Raw genomic sequence first — 16450 nt, forward strand, 5'->3', positions numbered from 1 at the left:
TCTGCAGGGTGACACCGGGGTATTAATAGACAGTGTCATGCTGGGCTCTGGCTGAGGGCTATCAGGACAATCCCCTTGTTTGCTTCTCACCCTGGCTCTGCATGCTGATGGCTCCCAGAGGCTGTCAGGGCCAGCAGCCAGCCCCAGGAGCATCCACACAGTGCCACAAACACCTCCTGACCTGGGAACCCAGGGCTGGCCCAAGAAGGACAAAAGGAGACGGATTCCTGCTGGAGGCAGGGTCACCCAGAGCTGTGACACAGGGACACATCCAGGTGGGCTTGGAATATCCCCAGAGAGAAGCTCTGGGACCTCCCTGGGCAGCTGCTCCAGTGCTCTGCCACCCTGAGTGCAAAGAAGTTCTTCCCCATGTTCAGGTGCAATTTGTGTTTTAGTGTATGGCCATTGTGCTTGTGGCACCACTGAAAGGTCTGGCACCACCTATTCCAGCAGCTCCTCATCAGTTCAGGTGTTTCTGTCAGCTCCTCATAAATTCAGGTGTTTTTATCCACTCCTCATAATTTCAGGTGTTTTTATCCACTCCTCATAATTTCAGGTGTTTTAATCAGCTCCTCACTAATTTCAGGTGTTTTCATCAGCTCCTCACTAATTTCAGATGTTTTAATCAGCTCCTCACCAGTTTCAGGTGTTCCCAGCAGCTCCTCAGCAGTTTCAGGTGGTTTTTATCAGCTCCTCACTAATTCCAGGTGTTTTCACTAAATACTCACTAATTCCAGGTGTTTTCACTAAATACTCACTAATTCCGGGTGTTCTCACTAAATACTCACTAATTTTGGGTGTTTTCACTAAATCCTCACTAATTTCAGGTGTTTTAATCAGCTCCTCACCAGTTTCAGGTGTTCCCAGCAGCTCCTCAGCAGTTTCAGGTGTTTTAATCAGCTTCTCCCTAATTCCAGGTATTTTCTCTCCTGTGTTCCATCAGTGAACTCCAACATCTCTTCTCCCCCATGGGAGTAACCCCTCAGTGCCTGCTCTCCACAGGTCTCAGCACCCCAAATGTTTCCACACAGTGAGTCAATATTTTTAAATGGATCCACTTTGGCCATCGATTGTCTCTGCCTATTCATTCTCCATGAGCTCAGGTCAACCCCTTTATCAATACCCTTTATCAATACCCTTTATCAATAGCCTAAAACACCCAGGGGGGCTCAATTCTCATTAGCTTGGGCATGAAGCTGTAACTGCAATCAGATACAATGATTTTGTGCCAGGCCCACACATTTGTGCTTACTCACACTGCAAACTTCACCTTCTGTGTAATTAAGCATTAATTAATCGTACCAAGTGCTCTGCTTGTATTTATCCCAAATTTCCAAGTGGCTGTGGCTGCTTTGTTGTGTTGTTTGATGCTCCTGGACTTGATGACTTGTTTCAGATTTTAGTTTTGGGCTGATTTTGCTCAGTGCCCCCACATCTCTTATTTCTTTTGAAAAGCTTTATGGTTTGGAGGAAGTGACTCCAAAACAGTGATTCCAGCAAGTGATTTTCAACATGAAACAGAGCTTCTAAGGGATCATTAATTAAGGAAGATCAAAATGAGCCCTGGAGCAGGTCTGGAGAGGATTTGTAGGTCTAGGGAACATTAACAGTGTTATTAAATGATATTTTGGGTGCCAGCAGCACTCTATCTGTTTTCACATCAGGGAAATCATCCCAAGAGGGTTTGATTTGCTGCCTGACCCCACCATTTGGCACAAACCACATGAAATGTGCTGCAGGAGTTTTGCCCTGCCTGGATTTTTGGCCTCACAATCATTCCTTTAAAAGGTTTTGTTCTTGCTGCTCACCACCTCTGACTTCCCTCCACGCTGGAGAAGATTTTCCTTCTGCTAAATCCAGTTTGCTGTCCTGAGTGATTAAAGCTCATTGCAGACCATGTGATTTAACAGCAGAAAATTAAAATCTGGGGTTTAACTTGACCCTCTTTTCCCCCCTTTTGTTTTGCAGCTGCCCGAGGAGGAGGGGAGGCAGTGTGGGCAGGCAGAGCTGTCCCTTCCGCCTCACTGGCCTTGGGAAAAATGCAAATTTATGGAAATACAGTCTGGGCTGGCAGGCTTTGTATTCTCTGGCTCTGCCTGCACGAGCTGGGCTGGGCATTTCACAGAATTGTGGGATCATGGAATGGTTTGCATTGGAAGGGATCTTAAAGCTCACCTCGTTCCTGCCATGGCAGGGACACCTCCCCTGTCCCAGGTGCTCCATCCCCAGTGTCCAGCCTGGCCTTGGGCACTGCAGGGATCCAGGGGCAGCCACAGCTGCTCTGGGCACCTGGGACAGGGCCTGCCCACCCTGCCAGGAACAATTCCTTATCCCAAGTCCCTCTCCAGCTCTCCTGGAGGCCTTCTAGGCCCTGGAATGGCCTTTAGGGATCTCCTCGGAGCAATGTTTCATAAGTTACACTATTAATCCCACCAGGAATAACATCAAGTTGGTGTTTACCCCCATCACTCCCACAGGGAAGCTGTTCAGTGCTCTGGCTGCTCTCGAGGCACAGATTTCCCTCTGATTTCCAGCCTCAGATTATTCCTGTCCATTTTATCCCCTCTTGTTTTTACACCAGTGTTGTCCTTTGGTGATTTCCTCTGGTGGCCTTTGCCTCAGGCACTTGTGACACCCCTGTGTGGGGAACAGCAGGTGCCATTCCCAGCCATGGCTGTGATCCCCAATGCCAAACCCCTCAGACAGAGCAAACCCTTTGTGCCAAAGGGCCAGGACTTTCCATCCCTCAGCTTTTCCCCTCAAACAGCAGCAGGTGGCAGATGCTCGTGAGTTGGATGACGCAACCTTTGCACTGAGCTCCTGCTGGCCCTGAAATGATCAATGAGAGCTCTGAAAAGATTGCCCTTGGAATCACATCCCTGGGCTCTGACATTTGCTATCACAGAGTCCTTTCCCGTGGATAGGGAGGATGGGGAGTGCAGGCATTTGAGAGATGTGAAGCAAGGAAAATTTTGCTGAAATGTACCCAGCTGGATTAATTATTGTTAAAGGCCGAGTCTCCAAAGGATTTAAAGATCTGAATACCATCTTAGGACATTTCACTGTCTTTTTACTGACAGGCTCCATGGATCCCAATTATGGAGATAAATCCAAAAACCAGGTCAAATAATTATTCCATGAATCAAGTGGAAAGGCTGGATGCATTTCCGAGCACAGCAGCTTTCCACGCACCCATTGCTGGAGTTTTGGATACCATGGAAGGGCTGGGGGAATTTAAAAGATTAGTGTAGGAAATGTGTAAATCTTCCACCTCAAAGGCTGCCTGTTCAGCTCAGGTGAAATGGAAACTCTGTGGTGTCTGTAAGTTGTCACCACGGTTGTCACTTTGTTCCTGTCTCCTGTGCGGTTGACAGCAGATGAGAGGAGCGCTGTGCAGTGGGGCCGGCCGGAATGAAGCAGCTCAGAGCTTCCCCCCTGCTTGGAAAGGCAGAAGTGCCTCTGGAGCCGTGCCAGGATCTCTGTTTAAGGGCAGGATGGAATCAAGCCTGGCTCTGGCCAGCAGCCTCCTGCTGCTCCGGCTCTGTGCGGATCCGGGAATGCTTCCTGTGTGCTGGGAGCACAGGGACCCTGGAGAGCCCTGCTGAAGGCTTGGCTCTGGGAAGGGAGTTAAGTGCAGATTGCACTTTAGAGGGGTAGGAGATCCTTGAAGATGCATCAATAAAAGATGGAATATAGGACTGGAATTCCCCTTCTGCTGCCAGTAATGGCCCAGTGGGGGAAAGACAGGGCTGGAGCCCGTGTTCCCACTTGCTGGGTGGAATTATCCCCCCCACGCTGGTTCTGGGCAGGGATCAAGGCTTGTCCAGAAGGGTTGGAGGGTGTCCTGGAGCCCCAGCAGAAGACACCAGTGTCCCTGTCACATGAGCCAGGCCACCGCAGGCAGCCTCCAACATCCGTGTGCTGTGGATTGGGAGAGACGGTCTGAGAAATGCTACAGGGCTTGGCTGGAGCTGGGAAAGCTGGGAAAGCTGAAGTGACACTGAACAGAGCAGAGCAGCCAGGCCAGGCTGGGGCAAACGCTGCCCTGTGGCTGGAATGGAAACATCTGTGCCGTGGGACAGCAGCGTGTCACGGAGCAGCTGCTGCCAAAATCCGGCTCTGGAGCGCCGTGCTGTCCCTGTGCCACCTGCCCCACCAGCCACAAGCCATCCAGCCCTTCCCACAGGGAAAAGGGGCATTGTTCCCCATGGGGAGACTCAGCTGTGTTCTTCATGCAGCAGAAGCACAGCTGGTGCTGGAGATGTGGTGCTGGTGAGCTGTGGGTGCCTGGAGGTGCTGGGCAGAAACGCCTGGAGGGTGAGCAGAGCTGTCGGTGCTGCACAGGGAGCGGCTCCACAGAGCCCTGGGAGAGTCTGCCCTGGCAGGGACCTTCAGGCTCATCCTGGGCATGGGCAGGAACATCTTCCACTGTGCCAGGCTGCTCCAGCCTGGCCTTGGGCACTGCCAGGGATCCAGGGGCAGCCACAGCTGCTCTGGGCACCCTGTGCCACTCATACCTTGGTATGCCTCAGCTGGGATGGAAGGGAAGCAACTGCTCCATCAGTTGTCAGCTGGAATGTTTTCAGGAGGAAAAATCCCTTAGGAAATGGCATTGCTGCCCATGTTGGGAATGATCACACTCACATCCATATGTCTTTCCAAGCTCTGGAAGTAAAAATACAGGTGGGGTGTCTGCTTTGTTTGACTGTGCCTTGCATTTTCCAGAGATTAGTGGCAGAGAACAATTGGAAGAGGATAAAATAGCCCAGGATGTACATTTGGAAAAATAACAACTGGATTTTAGCGCTCAGGGATTCCTTCTCTGGGGGACTTAAAACAGCCCCATGATGTTCACTTGTTACAGGATAATGTCGAGCTGCTTATCTGTAGTAAACATTAAAAGGATTAGGTTTTTTGGAACCCTTTGTGCTAAGAGAGAATCCAAACTCATTTTTACCTCCTGCTGTACTTTTCCAGCTATCTCCTGGTGGCTGCTCCAATGCAGCACGGTGCTGGATACAATCACTGACATTTGCTGTGCAAACCAGGAGCCTCCCCAGGGTGCTGCTGGATGGGTTCTGAGGGCTGGGAGGGCTCTGGGGACTCATTTTTCCCTCGGGGCTCTGCTGAAGGTGGGTTTGGGTTGCAGAGGGAGCAGCAGCAGCTCTCGGGTCTGTTTTGGGCTCTGGCTGTGAGCAGGGCAGGGGCTCTGGTTGTTCTGTCTCTGTTGTACCCACTGAGCAGAGAACAGGAACAGAGTGAATTAAAGTCACAGAATGGTTTGGGTTGAAAGGAACTTAAAGATCATCCAGTGCCACCCCCTGCCAGGGCAGGGACACCTCCCACCAGCCCAGTTTGCTCCAAGGCCTGTCCGACCTGGCCTTGAACTTCTTTATTCAGAGATTACAAAGTCAAGTAAACACATATTTTTGCTTTTGGATACATGCAGAGGCTTAATGATGTGTTTAGCAGCAGCTGACAGCTTCTGTTACAAACACTTCAGTCAGTGCTGCCGGGCTCCTGTGCCAGGCAGCTGTGACAGCACAGGGAGGGGCTGCAGGGGCTGCTGCCTTGGAGTGGGGACACTGAGCTCTGGAGATTGTGGCATCACGGAACCACAGACCAGGTTGGCTTCTGTGGCACCTTAAAAGTCATCTCATCCCACCCCTGCCATGGCAGGGACACCTTCCCCTGTCCCAGGCTGCTCCAGCCCCAGTGTCCAGCCAGGGATCCAGGGGCAGCCACAGCTGCTCTGGGCACCTGTGCCAGGGCCTGCCCACCCTCCCAGGGAGCAATTCCAATTCCCAATGTCCCATCCATCCCTGCCCTCTGGCACTGGGAGCCATTCCCTGTGTCCTGTCCCTCCATCCTTGTCTCCAGTCCCTCTGCAGCTCTCCTGGAGCCCCTCCAGGCCCTGCCAGGGGCTCTGAGCTCTGCCTGGATCCTTCTCCTCTCCAGGTGAGCACCCCCAGGTGTCCCAGCCTGGCTCCAGGCCTGGAACAATTCTGGGGCTTTTTCTGGACTCTATCCAGCAGCTTCAGGTCCTCCTGATTTTGGACCCAGGGCTGGAGGCAGCTCTGCAGGTGGGGCCACACCTGGATAAAAAAGTCAGGAGCCACATGAGGGACAAACCCAGCAGAGGGGTTTGAACTTTTAAGGGGTTTGTTCCTAAGAGTAACAGTGTTTTCCCTAAGTGGGAGAAGGTCGGGAGGGGAAGAAGGTCAGTAGTGCCTGCGGAGCTGTGAGCTGTCACCCCAGGGAGCCCTGTGCCCCTGCCAGGGCTGTGCTTGGTTCCGTGTGTCCCATCCTGGGCCATTAAGTACTGATGGTTTCAAGCACAGCCCTTTCCACATGGGAGATTATTTAGGAAAAGCAGCAAGCTGTTCAGATAATGGGGAACAGGTGCACAGCGTTAGAGAGCGGCCAGGCAGTGCAAGGAACAGCATTTTTCCTTGCTCGTGGTTCTAAGAATCCTGAGGGATGTCTTGGTGAGACTCAGCAATCCCAAAAAGGAGCTCTATAATTAACAAAGCCTGCCCAAACCTCTGGAAATATTTTGGAAACATTTGATATCATGAAGGTGGTACTGTAGTTAGGATATGGGGAGTAATGTCCTCAGGAATGACTCTGGGAAGGCAAAGCAGATGGTGAACCTTCTTGAGAGTCAGTGCTATCATCCTCAGGAAAAGTGTTAATTCCCAACATAAACAAAAATCCTCGAGCTTGCCTGGTCTGCTGGGCTGGAATGTGTTTGTGTTTCATACTCCAGAGCAAACTGTGGGGCTGTGCAGCTCTCATGGAAACCACTTGACTGGCAATGACGACTCGAATGACTCTGAATTACATCCAGAATGTGGTGCATTCCTGTTTCTCAATCCTTGTGCCAAATTTTGCCACATTCCAAGACTACTGGTGGGCAATGCCAGTCCAGGGACATCAGTTCCTGAACCTGGTGAAGGGTCTGGAGTGGAAATAGGAGGAACAGCCGAGGGCACTGGGCTTCTTCCTCCTGGAGGAGGCTGAGGGGAGCCTCGCCAGGGTCTGCAGCTCCTCCCGAGGGGCAGGTGGAGGGACAGGCACCAATTTATTCTCTGTTACCACCACAGACCAGGGAGCGGCTGGAGCTGGGTCAGGGGAGGTTTAGCTTGGATTTTGGGCAAGGTTTTTCCCCCAGGGAATGGTCCCGGCCCCGAGGCTGCCAGAGCAGCTCCAGGAGAGCTTGGACAGTGGTGCCAGGGGTGCCCAGGGTGGGAATGCTGGGGGTCTGTGCAGGGCCTGCAGTTGGATCGATGGTCCCTGCGAGTCGCTTCCATCTCGGGAGGCTCTCTGATCCTGTAGTTGTTACAGTAACACTGCAGCATTTGAGCAGCTGGGGGTTGCTGTTATGAATTCTCTTTGTTTGCACAGTGACTCACGAAGCCTCGCTGTGTTTTGCAATGATTTCTCCTGGCTCGCCGTTGTCTGCTCATTACCGCGGCTCAGGCGCAGCTTTGCACAGGTCCGGGGCCGGTGCCCGCTCGCAGCTAACTCCTGCCACCTGCCGTCTCCTTCCTCTCGCTTCCCTGAGATCCTGGCTTCTTTGGGATGCGGAGAGATCGGGGAGCGGAGCTGCAGCTGCCCCGCGGCCCGTGGGGAGCGGTGCTGAGCGGCCGCTGCTCCCCGCTCTGCGCACCCTGCTCCTGCATCCCCGAGAGCCGGCACGGGGAGCGCACAGAGACATCCCGGGAAGGGCCACCTTCCTTCCCTGCTCCTGCATCCCCCGAGAGCCGGCACGGGGAGCGCACAGAGACATCCCGGGCAAGGCCACCTTCCTTCCCTGCTCCTGCATCCCCCGAGAGCCGGCACGGGGAGCGCACAGAGACATCCCGGGCAAGGCCACCTTCCTTCCCTGCTCCTGCATCCCCCGAGAGCCGGCACGGGGAGCGCACAGAGACATCCCGGGCAAGGCCACCTTCCTTCCCTGCTCCTGCATCCCCCGAGAGCCGGCACGGGGAGCGCACAGAGACATCCCGGGCAAGGCCACCTTCCTTCCCTGCTCCTGCATCCCCCGAGAGCCGGCACGGGGAGCGCACAGAGACATCCCGGGCAAGGCCACCTTCCTTCCCTGCTCCTGCATCCCCCGAGAGCCGGCACGGGGAGCGCACAGAGACATCCCGGGCAAGGCCACCTTCCTTCCCAGCCCCACACTGCTGAGAGACAGCACTGCCTGGGTGTGATGGTGTTTGCAGGGGTCTTAGGATGAGGGAAGAGATGAGAATGTTGACTCCATATTTCAGAAGGCTTGATTTATTATTTTATGATATATATTATATTAAAACCATACTAAAAGAATAGAAGAAAGGATTTCATCAGAAGGCCAGCTAAGAATAGAAAAGGAATGATAACAAAGGCTTGTGACTGACCAAGACAGTCTGAGCCAGCTGGACTGTGATTGGCCATTAATCAGAAACATCCACATGAGCCAATCCCAGACCCACCTGTTGCATTCCACAGCAGCAGATAAACATTGTTCGCATTTTGTTCCTGAGGCCTCTCAGCTTCTCAGGAAGGGAAATCCTAAGGAAAGGCTTTTTCATAAAAGATGCCTGTGACACCTGGGCTAGGGCCCATCCCACTGGGATGGTGGAATCACTGGGGAAAGATCTCCAAGATTATCAAATCCATCCATTCCCACCTCTATGTCCCCAGGTGCCACATTTGCACGGCTTTAAACCCCTCCAGGAATGGAGACTCCACCACTGCCCTGGGCAGCTCTTCTGGTGCTGCTGTCACCTTTCCTCCTCTGGAGCCTGTTGGACTCTGGCAGGGCTCAGTTCCCTGGAATCCCTTGGTGGGGAGTATCCAGCACTGGGAAATGTTGGTCAGTAGATCTGATAACACAGGCTGGAGGCAGGCAGGGAATGCTGGCAGCTCCCATATGTCCTAGAGAGATCTCTTATGGAGACAGAGATTTATGAAAGATTTATAGGGCCTTAGATATCAAATTTCTGGCCCATATGATTAGATAACACAATTTCTATCACAAATGGGGTGTCTTGCTGTGAGTGCTGTTACTTGGGGATAAACTAGAAAGGAAATTTTGGGTTTTTTTGTGCTTTGTACCCTGCCATCCTTATCTTTCAGTAGGCAAATGCAGCTTTTTTTCCACTTGGACAAAGCTGATGGGGTGTGCAAACTTTGGAGAGGATCTCACAGTGTGTGCAGTGTTCTGAACACAGTGATGAAGTTTTTCCAGCAGAGCTCAGCAGTTAAGTTCCAATAGAAAAAAAATAGTGGGAAATGCAGCTCTGAGAGGGCAACTTTACAATCCCATTGCAGTTCTTACTAATTCCAGCAAGTGTTTGTTTGAGGGATACTTTTGGTACCAGGACACAGTTCCAGGTGGGTGTTGTGCAAACCAGGAGCAACTGGTGACAAACACAAGGTTAAACTCTTGCTCTGCGCATCTCGGGTCACATTTTCCCAACATTGGATCATCCAAGGGGAATATTTTCCCATATTCCAGTTCTTGTACGTATTAAAAAGCAGTGACAGCAGAGTAATTCCTGAGTTTGAGGATCTTGCTCACAGGCTGTACCTCTGGGAGTGCCTGTTCGCTCCTGGCAGAGGTAACTCCAAACTCTGGGATCAGTTCCTTTTTGGGGAATTTTCTGTTAACTTCTGGCTGAGCACATGGGTGGCTGAGTGCTGGATGAAGGCCAAGGAAAAGGAGTCTGAGGAACACTGGTGTGGCTGCACATTGAACTTGAGGAAAGGAATAAAAGCGCTTTTCGGTTGGACTAACCACGTGATCCGTACGGCAGCATTCCAGGTGCTGGAACGGGGAACACGGGCAGCAGGAGCTGGAGCAGCCATGGTGTTCCAGCTGGGCATTGGCTGTGGAGGCTTCTCACCACAGCAGCAGTTCATCAGTGATGTAGAAATCTGGAAAACTTGCAGGATTCAGGCAAGTTCAGGCGTTAATACTTCATGTGCTCCTCCTGCCGCAGTTAAAGCTGTCTCTGCAGAGAGGAGGGAGAGCTGGGGTCTTCCCTGCCACTGTGCTCAGGGAATCTTCTGGATTAAGGAGTGGAGGGATGGAGAAAGGCACAGCAGGAACCACAGCCTGGTGTCCTGGTGGGACAGCAGCCAGCATGGGATGAGGTGCTGGAGCAAGCACTCAGCTGCTACTGCAAGAGGCAAAACCTGACTTCCAAAGGCAAGGAAATTCCTCCTGAGCATGGCCGTACCTCACTTGGCTTTCTGGGCCATGGTCACACATCTGGTGTTTCTATCAGGCCCAAAGGAGCCAACCTGCTCATTTTCAGCATTTATGAGGGGTGTCATTGCTGGAGTGGCCAGGGTGACTTCAGCCACGGGTCACAGCAGCCAAGCTATGAAAACACAAGAGAGTGGATGTAAAATGGAAAAGGTGACAAAAAGTTTTGTGCTTTTTTTTTAGTTTTTAAACAGCCCTTCATTTTACAGCACAGCTGTTTAAAATTCACTGAACCGATACCTTGAATGGCTAAAAACATGGTTTGGGCATCCAGCTCCCACAACTGCCAAGTGCTTGCAAATCTTCCAGGGTTTCAAAAGTTTGGCTCCGGAGCAGATGGGGACAGGGCTGGGCTGGAGAGTGTTGTTACATTGTGGTGCCTTTAGTTCCTGTTGTGCTCATAAGATTTGGAGTGAGGTTTGGCAAATTGAACCCCAGGGCTTGTGCAAAAGGCATTGAGGGTGGAGTGGGGTGTTTAGAATAATGGAATCCTGGAATGGTTTGGGCTGGAAGGGAACTTAAAGCCCATCCCATTCCATCACCTGCCATAGCAGGGACACCTCCCACTGTCCCAGGTGCTACAAGCCATCTCCAGCCTGGCCTGGGGCACTGCCAGGGATCCAGGGGCAGCCACAGCTGCTCTGGGCACCTGTGCCAGGGCCTGCCAGGGATGGATTCTCCATCATCTCTGATCTATCCCTGCCCTCTTCAGCTGCTGTGTGCTCGTGCTGAGAGCTGTGCTGAGCTGTGAGACATCCGTGCTGAAGGCAGCATGAGCAGAGGCAGCCAGCACAGGAGCCTCCGGGGTCAATGGTTCTGGCCACGCAGGGTCCTCCTTGCACTCAAGGGAAATGGGCCGGTGAGTGGCTCTGATGGCCACAGCCAGTGGCACGGTGGGAGCCACGCTGAGGTGATGCAGTGAGCTGTGCTGAGGTGACACGGTGGGAACCACGCTGAGGTGACACGGTGGCAGAGAGCCACGCTGAGGTGACACGGTGGGAACCACGCTGAGGTGACACGGTGGGAACCACGCTGAGGTGACACGGTGGCAGAGAGCCGTGCTGAGGTGACACGGTGGGAACCATGCTGAGGTGACACGGTGGCAGAGAGCCACGCTGAGGTGACACGGTGTGGGCCGCGCTGAGGTGCCCTGCGAGCCCTCTTGTGGCAGCGTGTGACACGCGGTGTGTGTTCCGTTCGCAGCTTCGATGTGGAGAATGGCCCGTCGCCGGGGCGCAGCCCGCTGGACCCGCAGGCCAGCTCCTCGTCGGGACTCGTCCTGCACACCACGTTCCCGGGCCACAGCCAGCGCCGGGAGTCGTTCCTCTACAGGTCCGACAGCGACTATGACCTCTCACCAAAGACCATGTCCAGGAACTCCTCCCTCCCGAGCGAACAGTAAGCACCAATTCAGCTCCTGCTCTACGCTCTCCTAGAGCTCTCTGTGCTGCGCTAACCCTCAGAGCTCTGTTAAGAGGAGCTTATGGGTGGTTTTGGCACATTTCACAGCTGGAATGCACAAAACGGGTGCTGATCCAACATCCTCTCCCATCCCATCCCATCCCTCAAATATTCTCATTTTCTCCAGAATTTAGCAGAAGAGCTTTCAAAGCCCTATCCTGGAATAACAGAGAAGTTGTGCTGTACTTCTATATACAGTATTGCTGTTCCCATCCTGTTTTGGGGCTGTTCCCTAGAAAACGAGATGGATGGCTGAGCTTGAGAGGATCAATACCCACAGAGTGTCCTGGATTCCCAGCCCCTTATTTTGAAAGGCACATCTTGAAGTTTTGAAGTGGCCATTCAGCTATAAAAAAAGTGCTCGTTAAACAAAGTTGAGCTGTTGCGAAAGTTTTGTCACGAAATGGAAATCTGAATATTAGCCAGATCCACGAGAATTCTGCGAGAAAATATTCCTGCTGAGTTAAAACTGAGTAAATATTTATTGAAGGAAACTCCAAATTATGCAAATAGTGTTTCGTGTAAACGGTGGGTTGTAACAATTCCCAGCAGTGTGCAGGGGTGGGGGAATCCCATCATTTCCCCCAAATTCGTGGCTGTCTGAAGCTGAAGTGTCCACTCACTGTGGGCATCGAGGCTCTGTTAGCACTTGGGACAGAGTCTCCATGAGTGTGGAGACAATTTTAATTAGACTTAATAGCGCTGATACCCAAGTGAGGATGAGGGGATGACCTCTGGCAGCACAGCAGGGAGAATTCCTCTTTGGAGGGGTCCAGCACTGGTGGAGAACTCTCCAGAGGGTCCTGTGGCAGCCTGGATCTGGCTCTGCTGCCCTTGCTCAGTACATCCTGTTATTAATTATGGGATTAAGAATAGAGTTAACCAAAATGTTGCTTCTCAGAGTACCTAAAGGGGCTCCAAGAGAGCAGGAGCGGTACTTGGGACAAGGGATGGAGGGACAGGACATGGGGGAATGGATTTAAGCTGAAAGCAGGTAGATTTAGGTGGATATTGGGAAGGAATTCCTGGCTGGGAGGGTGCCCAGAGCAGCTGTGGCTGCCTCTGGATTCCTGGAAATGTCCAAGGCCAGGCTGGGTGGAGTTTGGATCCACCTGGGGTACTGGAAGATGTCCCTGCCCGTGGCAGGGGTGGGACTGGATGGGCTTTAAGCTCCCTCCCAAGCCAAACCTTTCAATGATTCTATACCCTGCCATCTCTCAGTTAGGTCCATCATACAGAATGTTTCATACACGCTCAAGTGCCATAACTAATACCAAAAAAAAAAGAAAAAAAAAGGCAAAAAGAAAAAAAAAATCCCTCTTATTGCTGGTATATTTTGCTCACAACTTCTGCTCAAATCTTCCGTGATGAAAACAGCCAGACAAAACCCGGCGTCTGAACAAGGTTAGAGACTGCGACAGAGATCAACAAAAGCCAGGAAATTCAAAGGTGACCTTTCCCCGCGCCACTACGGTTGGTTTTTTTCCACCGCGGTGCAAGCATGAGCCTTAACTTTTGAATTTCCTGGCTTTTATTGCCTGGCGTTCCCAGTCCTGAATGCTCACTGCAGACGGTTGTTTTGGATATACACGGTGACCTTTCCATTAGGAACAAGCTTTTATGTGGTGTTAACTAAATGCTGCGTGGGTACGTTCATGAGGAAAACCCCCTCAGGAAAACGCTCCTTCCCTGAGGTGAATTTCACTCTGTTTGAAGGTAAATTTGTACAGAAATTTATACATTTTTCTCCATTTTTCCTTAGGCATGGCGACGACCTGATTGTCACACCTTTTGCCCAGGTGAGTTGGTGGCATATTGGCCTCTAAAATAGTTTTTCCAAGGTATTAAAGCGGAGAAGGTGACACCTGCGGTTTTGTCTCCCTCAGGTGCTGGCCAGCCTAAGAAGCGTGAGGAACAACTTCACGCTTCTCACCAATTTACAAGGCACCTCCAACAAGTAAGCCTGGCTTTTTAAGCTCCTTCCGTACACAGGAGGAGCCGGCGGGGCCCGGGGAGCGGCGGGGCCCGGGGAGCGGCGGGGCCCGGGGAGCGGCGGGGCCGGGGAGCGGCGGCCGCGGTGCCTCAGGCTCCGCCATGGCCTCACGGCTCCCGCGGTTTGCGCGCGACGCCAGGGGGCGCCGTCTGCCCTCCCCTCATGGCGGCCCTCCCCTCATCCCCTCATCCCCTCATGCTCTCATCGCTCCATTCCCTCACCCTTCATTCCCTCACCGCCTCGTCCTCTTGTCCCCTCATCCACTCATGGCGTCCATCCCCTTATGGCGTCCCTCCCCTCATCACCTCGTCCTCTCATGCTCTCATCGCTCCATTCCCTCACCCTTCATTCCCTCACTGCCTCGTCCTCTTGTCCCCTCATCCCCTCATGGCGTCCCTCCCCTCATGCTCTCATCGCTCCATTCCCTCACCCCTCATTCCCTCACTGTCTCGTCCTCTCATACCCTCATGGCATCCATCTCCATATGCTCTCATCACTTCATTCCCTCATCGCCTCATCCTCTCGTCCCCTCATCCCCTCATGGTGTCCATCCCCTCATCCCCTCATTCTCTCATCGCTTCATTCCCTCACCCCTCATTCCCTCACCGCCTTGTCCTCTCATCCCCTCATCCCCTCATCTCTTCATCTCTTCGTCCCCTTATCCCTTCATGCCCTCATCCCCTAACTGAGCCTCATCCCCTCATTCCCTCATCCTTTCATCCCTTCATTCCCTCATCTCCTCACCCTCCTCATCCCCTCATCCCTTCATCCCCTCATCCCTCCGGTCCTCCCTGAGGAGCAGGCATTGTGTTTCATCTTGTGCAATGTCCACTATGAATCATGGGGGCAGTTTTGGGCCCCACACCACAAAAAAACACACTGAGGGGTTGGAGAGGGATAAGGAAACGGATCTGAGGAAGGATCTGGAGCCCCAGGAGAGGCTGAGGGAGCTGGGAAGGGTCTGGAGCCCCAGGAGAGGCTGAGGGAGCTGGGCAGGGGCTCACCTTGGAGCAAAGGAGGCTCAGGGGGCCCTTGTGGCTCTGCACAGCTCCTGCCAGGAGGGCACAGCCGGGGGGGTCGGGCTCTGCTCCAGGGAACAGGGACAGGAGCAGAGGGAACGGCCTCAGGCTGGGCTAGGGGAGGTTTATTTGAATATCAGGAAGAGTTTCTTCACAGAAAGGGTTTCCCAGCCCTGGCACAGCTGCCTGGGGCAGGGGTGAAGTGCCCATCCCTGGAGGATTCAAAATCCCTGTGGGTGTGGCACCAGGGACACAGGTCAGTGCTGGCCTTGGCAGTGCTGGGTTGGACTTGGTGATCTCAGAGGTCTTTATCAACCTAAACAATTCCATGTTCTTTGTTGTGTGGCCACCTTGGCTATCCCAGGCATTCCATAATGGTCCTGCCCTGCATTTCCACCACTGCTTCACAGAGCAATAATAATGCCAGAATTGTTTCATTTGGAAGGGATCCAGCAGAATTAAGTCCAACTCTTAATTGGCCCACAGAGGGATCAAACCCCCAAAGCTGGTGTTATCAGCACCAGGCTCTAGCCAACAAAGCTTATCTCACATGAGCTGTTCATGGCCAAAGGGCAGATGTCAAGGGGAGCACCCCAAACCTGGGCCTCTGGGAACAGCAAGGATTTCCCAGAAGCAGCATCCTGGAGCTCAGCTGTGAGAGAGCTGCCCAGAGAAATGAATCCCACATCACTTCCTTTGACACTGATTGCTCTGAAGGAGGAAGGTGATGCACTCAGGAGGAGGATGTTGTTTTTCCTACCTGCTGAACAGGAGTAACCAAACAAACTCCTTTTTAGGCCTTTGTCCGGAACCACCATTTCCCCTTGGCTATTTATACTGAGCCAGTCATCGTCAGCCTCTGGCCTGCTGGGCCCCAGAGAGCTGTTCAGCCTCAAGCCATCATCACTCATTCCTGGCGAGGTCTGCTGTGCACCCACCCGTCCCACTGATCCTTCACTGGCTCCAGAAGGGAAGGATGAGGTGCAGGAATGTCCGCAGTGGGACGCCACGGGCTCGCTGCACGCCAGGTGTGAGTGGCATCACCTGGTGCCCACCACGAGCTCAGGGTCTTTATTTTACGTAAAGCCCAGCATTTTATCCAGGCGTGAGGTTTTCCCTCCTATTGATTCCTGTCGGCAAATTTTGATGGGAAGGAACCGCCGCATTCCAAGGTGGAGGTTAATAAAAACCCAGATGGCTGAAATATTCCTTTTTTTTTTTTTAAGCTTTGCTTTTTTGGAAAGCTCGGGCATTTTGGCAGTTCCTAATGAAGAATCTGAAATTGGACAGGGCCGGAAGGAAGCGAGGGTGTAACCTGTAGGACACACAGGCATCTTACAGTGTCCTTTGGAGAACATTCCCAGATTTGATTGAGGTATAAAGTGTTTGCTTGGCCAAAGTAAAAGTCATTAAATTTTTAAACCCTCCCATGCCAAACATCCCAGTCCATGGCAGAATGTGCTTCCAGGTGCCGTGGAGCTTCCTGCACAGTTTCCAAAGAGTTCTGCTGGGTTGCAGCCATGCTGCCAGCTCATGATTTTATCATCTGTCTCATGATATGTGACATTTTACTTAAACTTCTGCTCTGGGGATCATGAGAATCTCAGCTTTCCTTTACCCCCTCTTCTCCTCTTCTCCCTTTTTTCCTCCTCCTCCTCCTCCCCTCCTGGCCCAAGCAAGGAAAAAGAGGATGCTGTCCCACATATTTGCTGGAAAGTA

At 52.5% G+C, this 16450-nt stretch overlaps 1 protein-coding gene across 3 annotated transcripts in view; it reads left to right on the plus strand.

Moving 5' to 3' along the window:
* Positions 1–16450, plus strand: part of PDE4B (phosphodiesterase 4B) — a 225156-nt gene that overhangs the window by 152152 nt on the left and 56554 nt on the right. For all 3 annotated transcript variants that reach the window (XM_036387461.2, XM_054515699.1, XM_036387463.2), the window contains 3 exons: positions 11462–11656; positions 13482–13518; positions 13606–13676. In XM_036387461.2, coding sequence (XP_036243354.1) covers positions 11462–11656; positions 13482–13518; positions 13606–13676 — 303 coding nt within the window. The remainder of the gene's footprint in view (positions 1–11461; positions 11657–13481; positions 13519–13605; positions 13677–16450) is intronic.

Source organism: Molothrus ater, chromosome 9, assembly GCF_012460135.2.
Source record: "Molothrus ater isolate BHLD 08-10-18 breed brown headed cowbird chromosome 9, BPBGC_Mater_1.1, whole genome shotgun sequence".
Taxonomy (NCBI): domain Eukaryota; kingdom Metazoa; phylum Chordata; class Aves; order Passeriformes; family Icteridae; genus Molothrus; species Molothrus ater.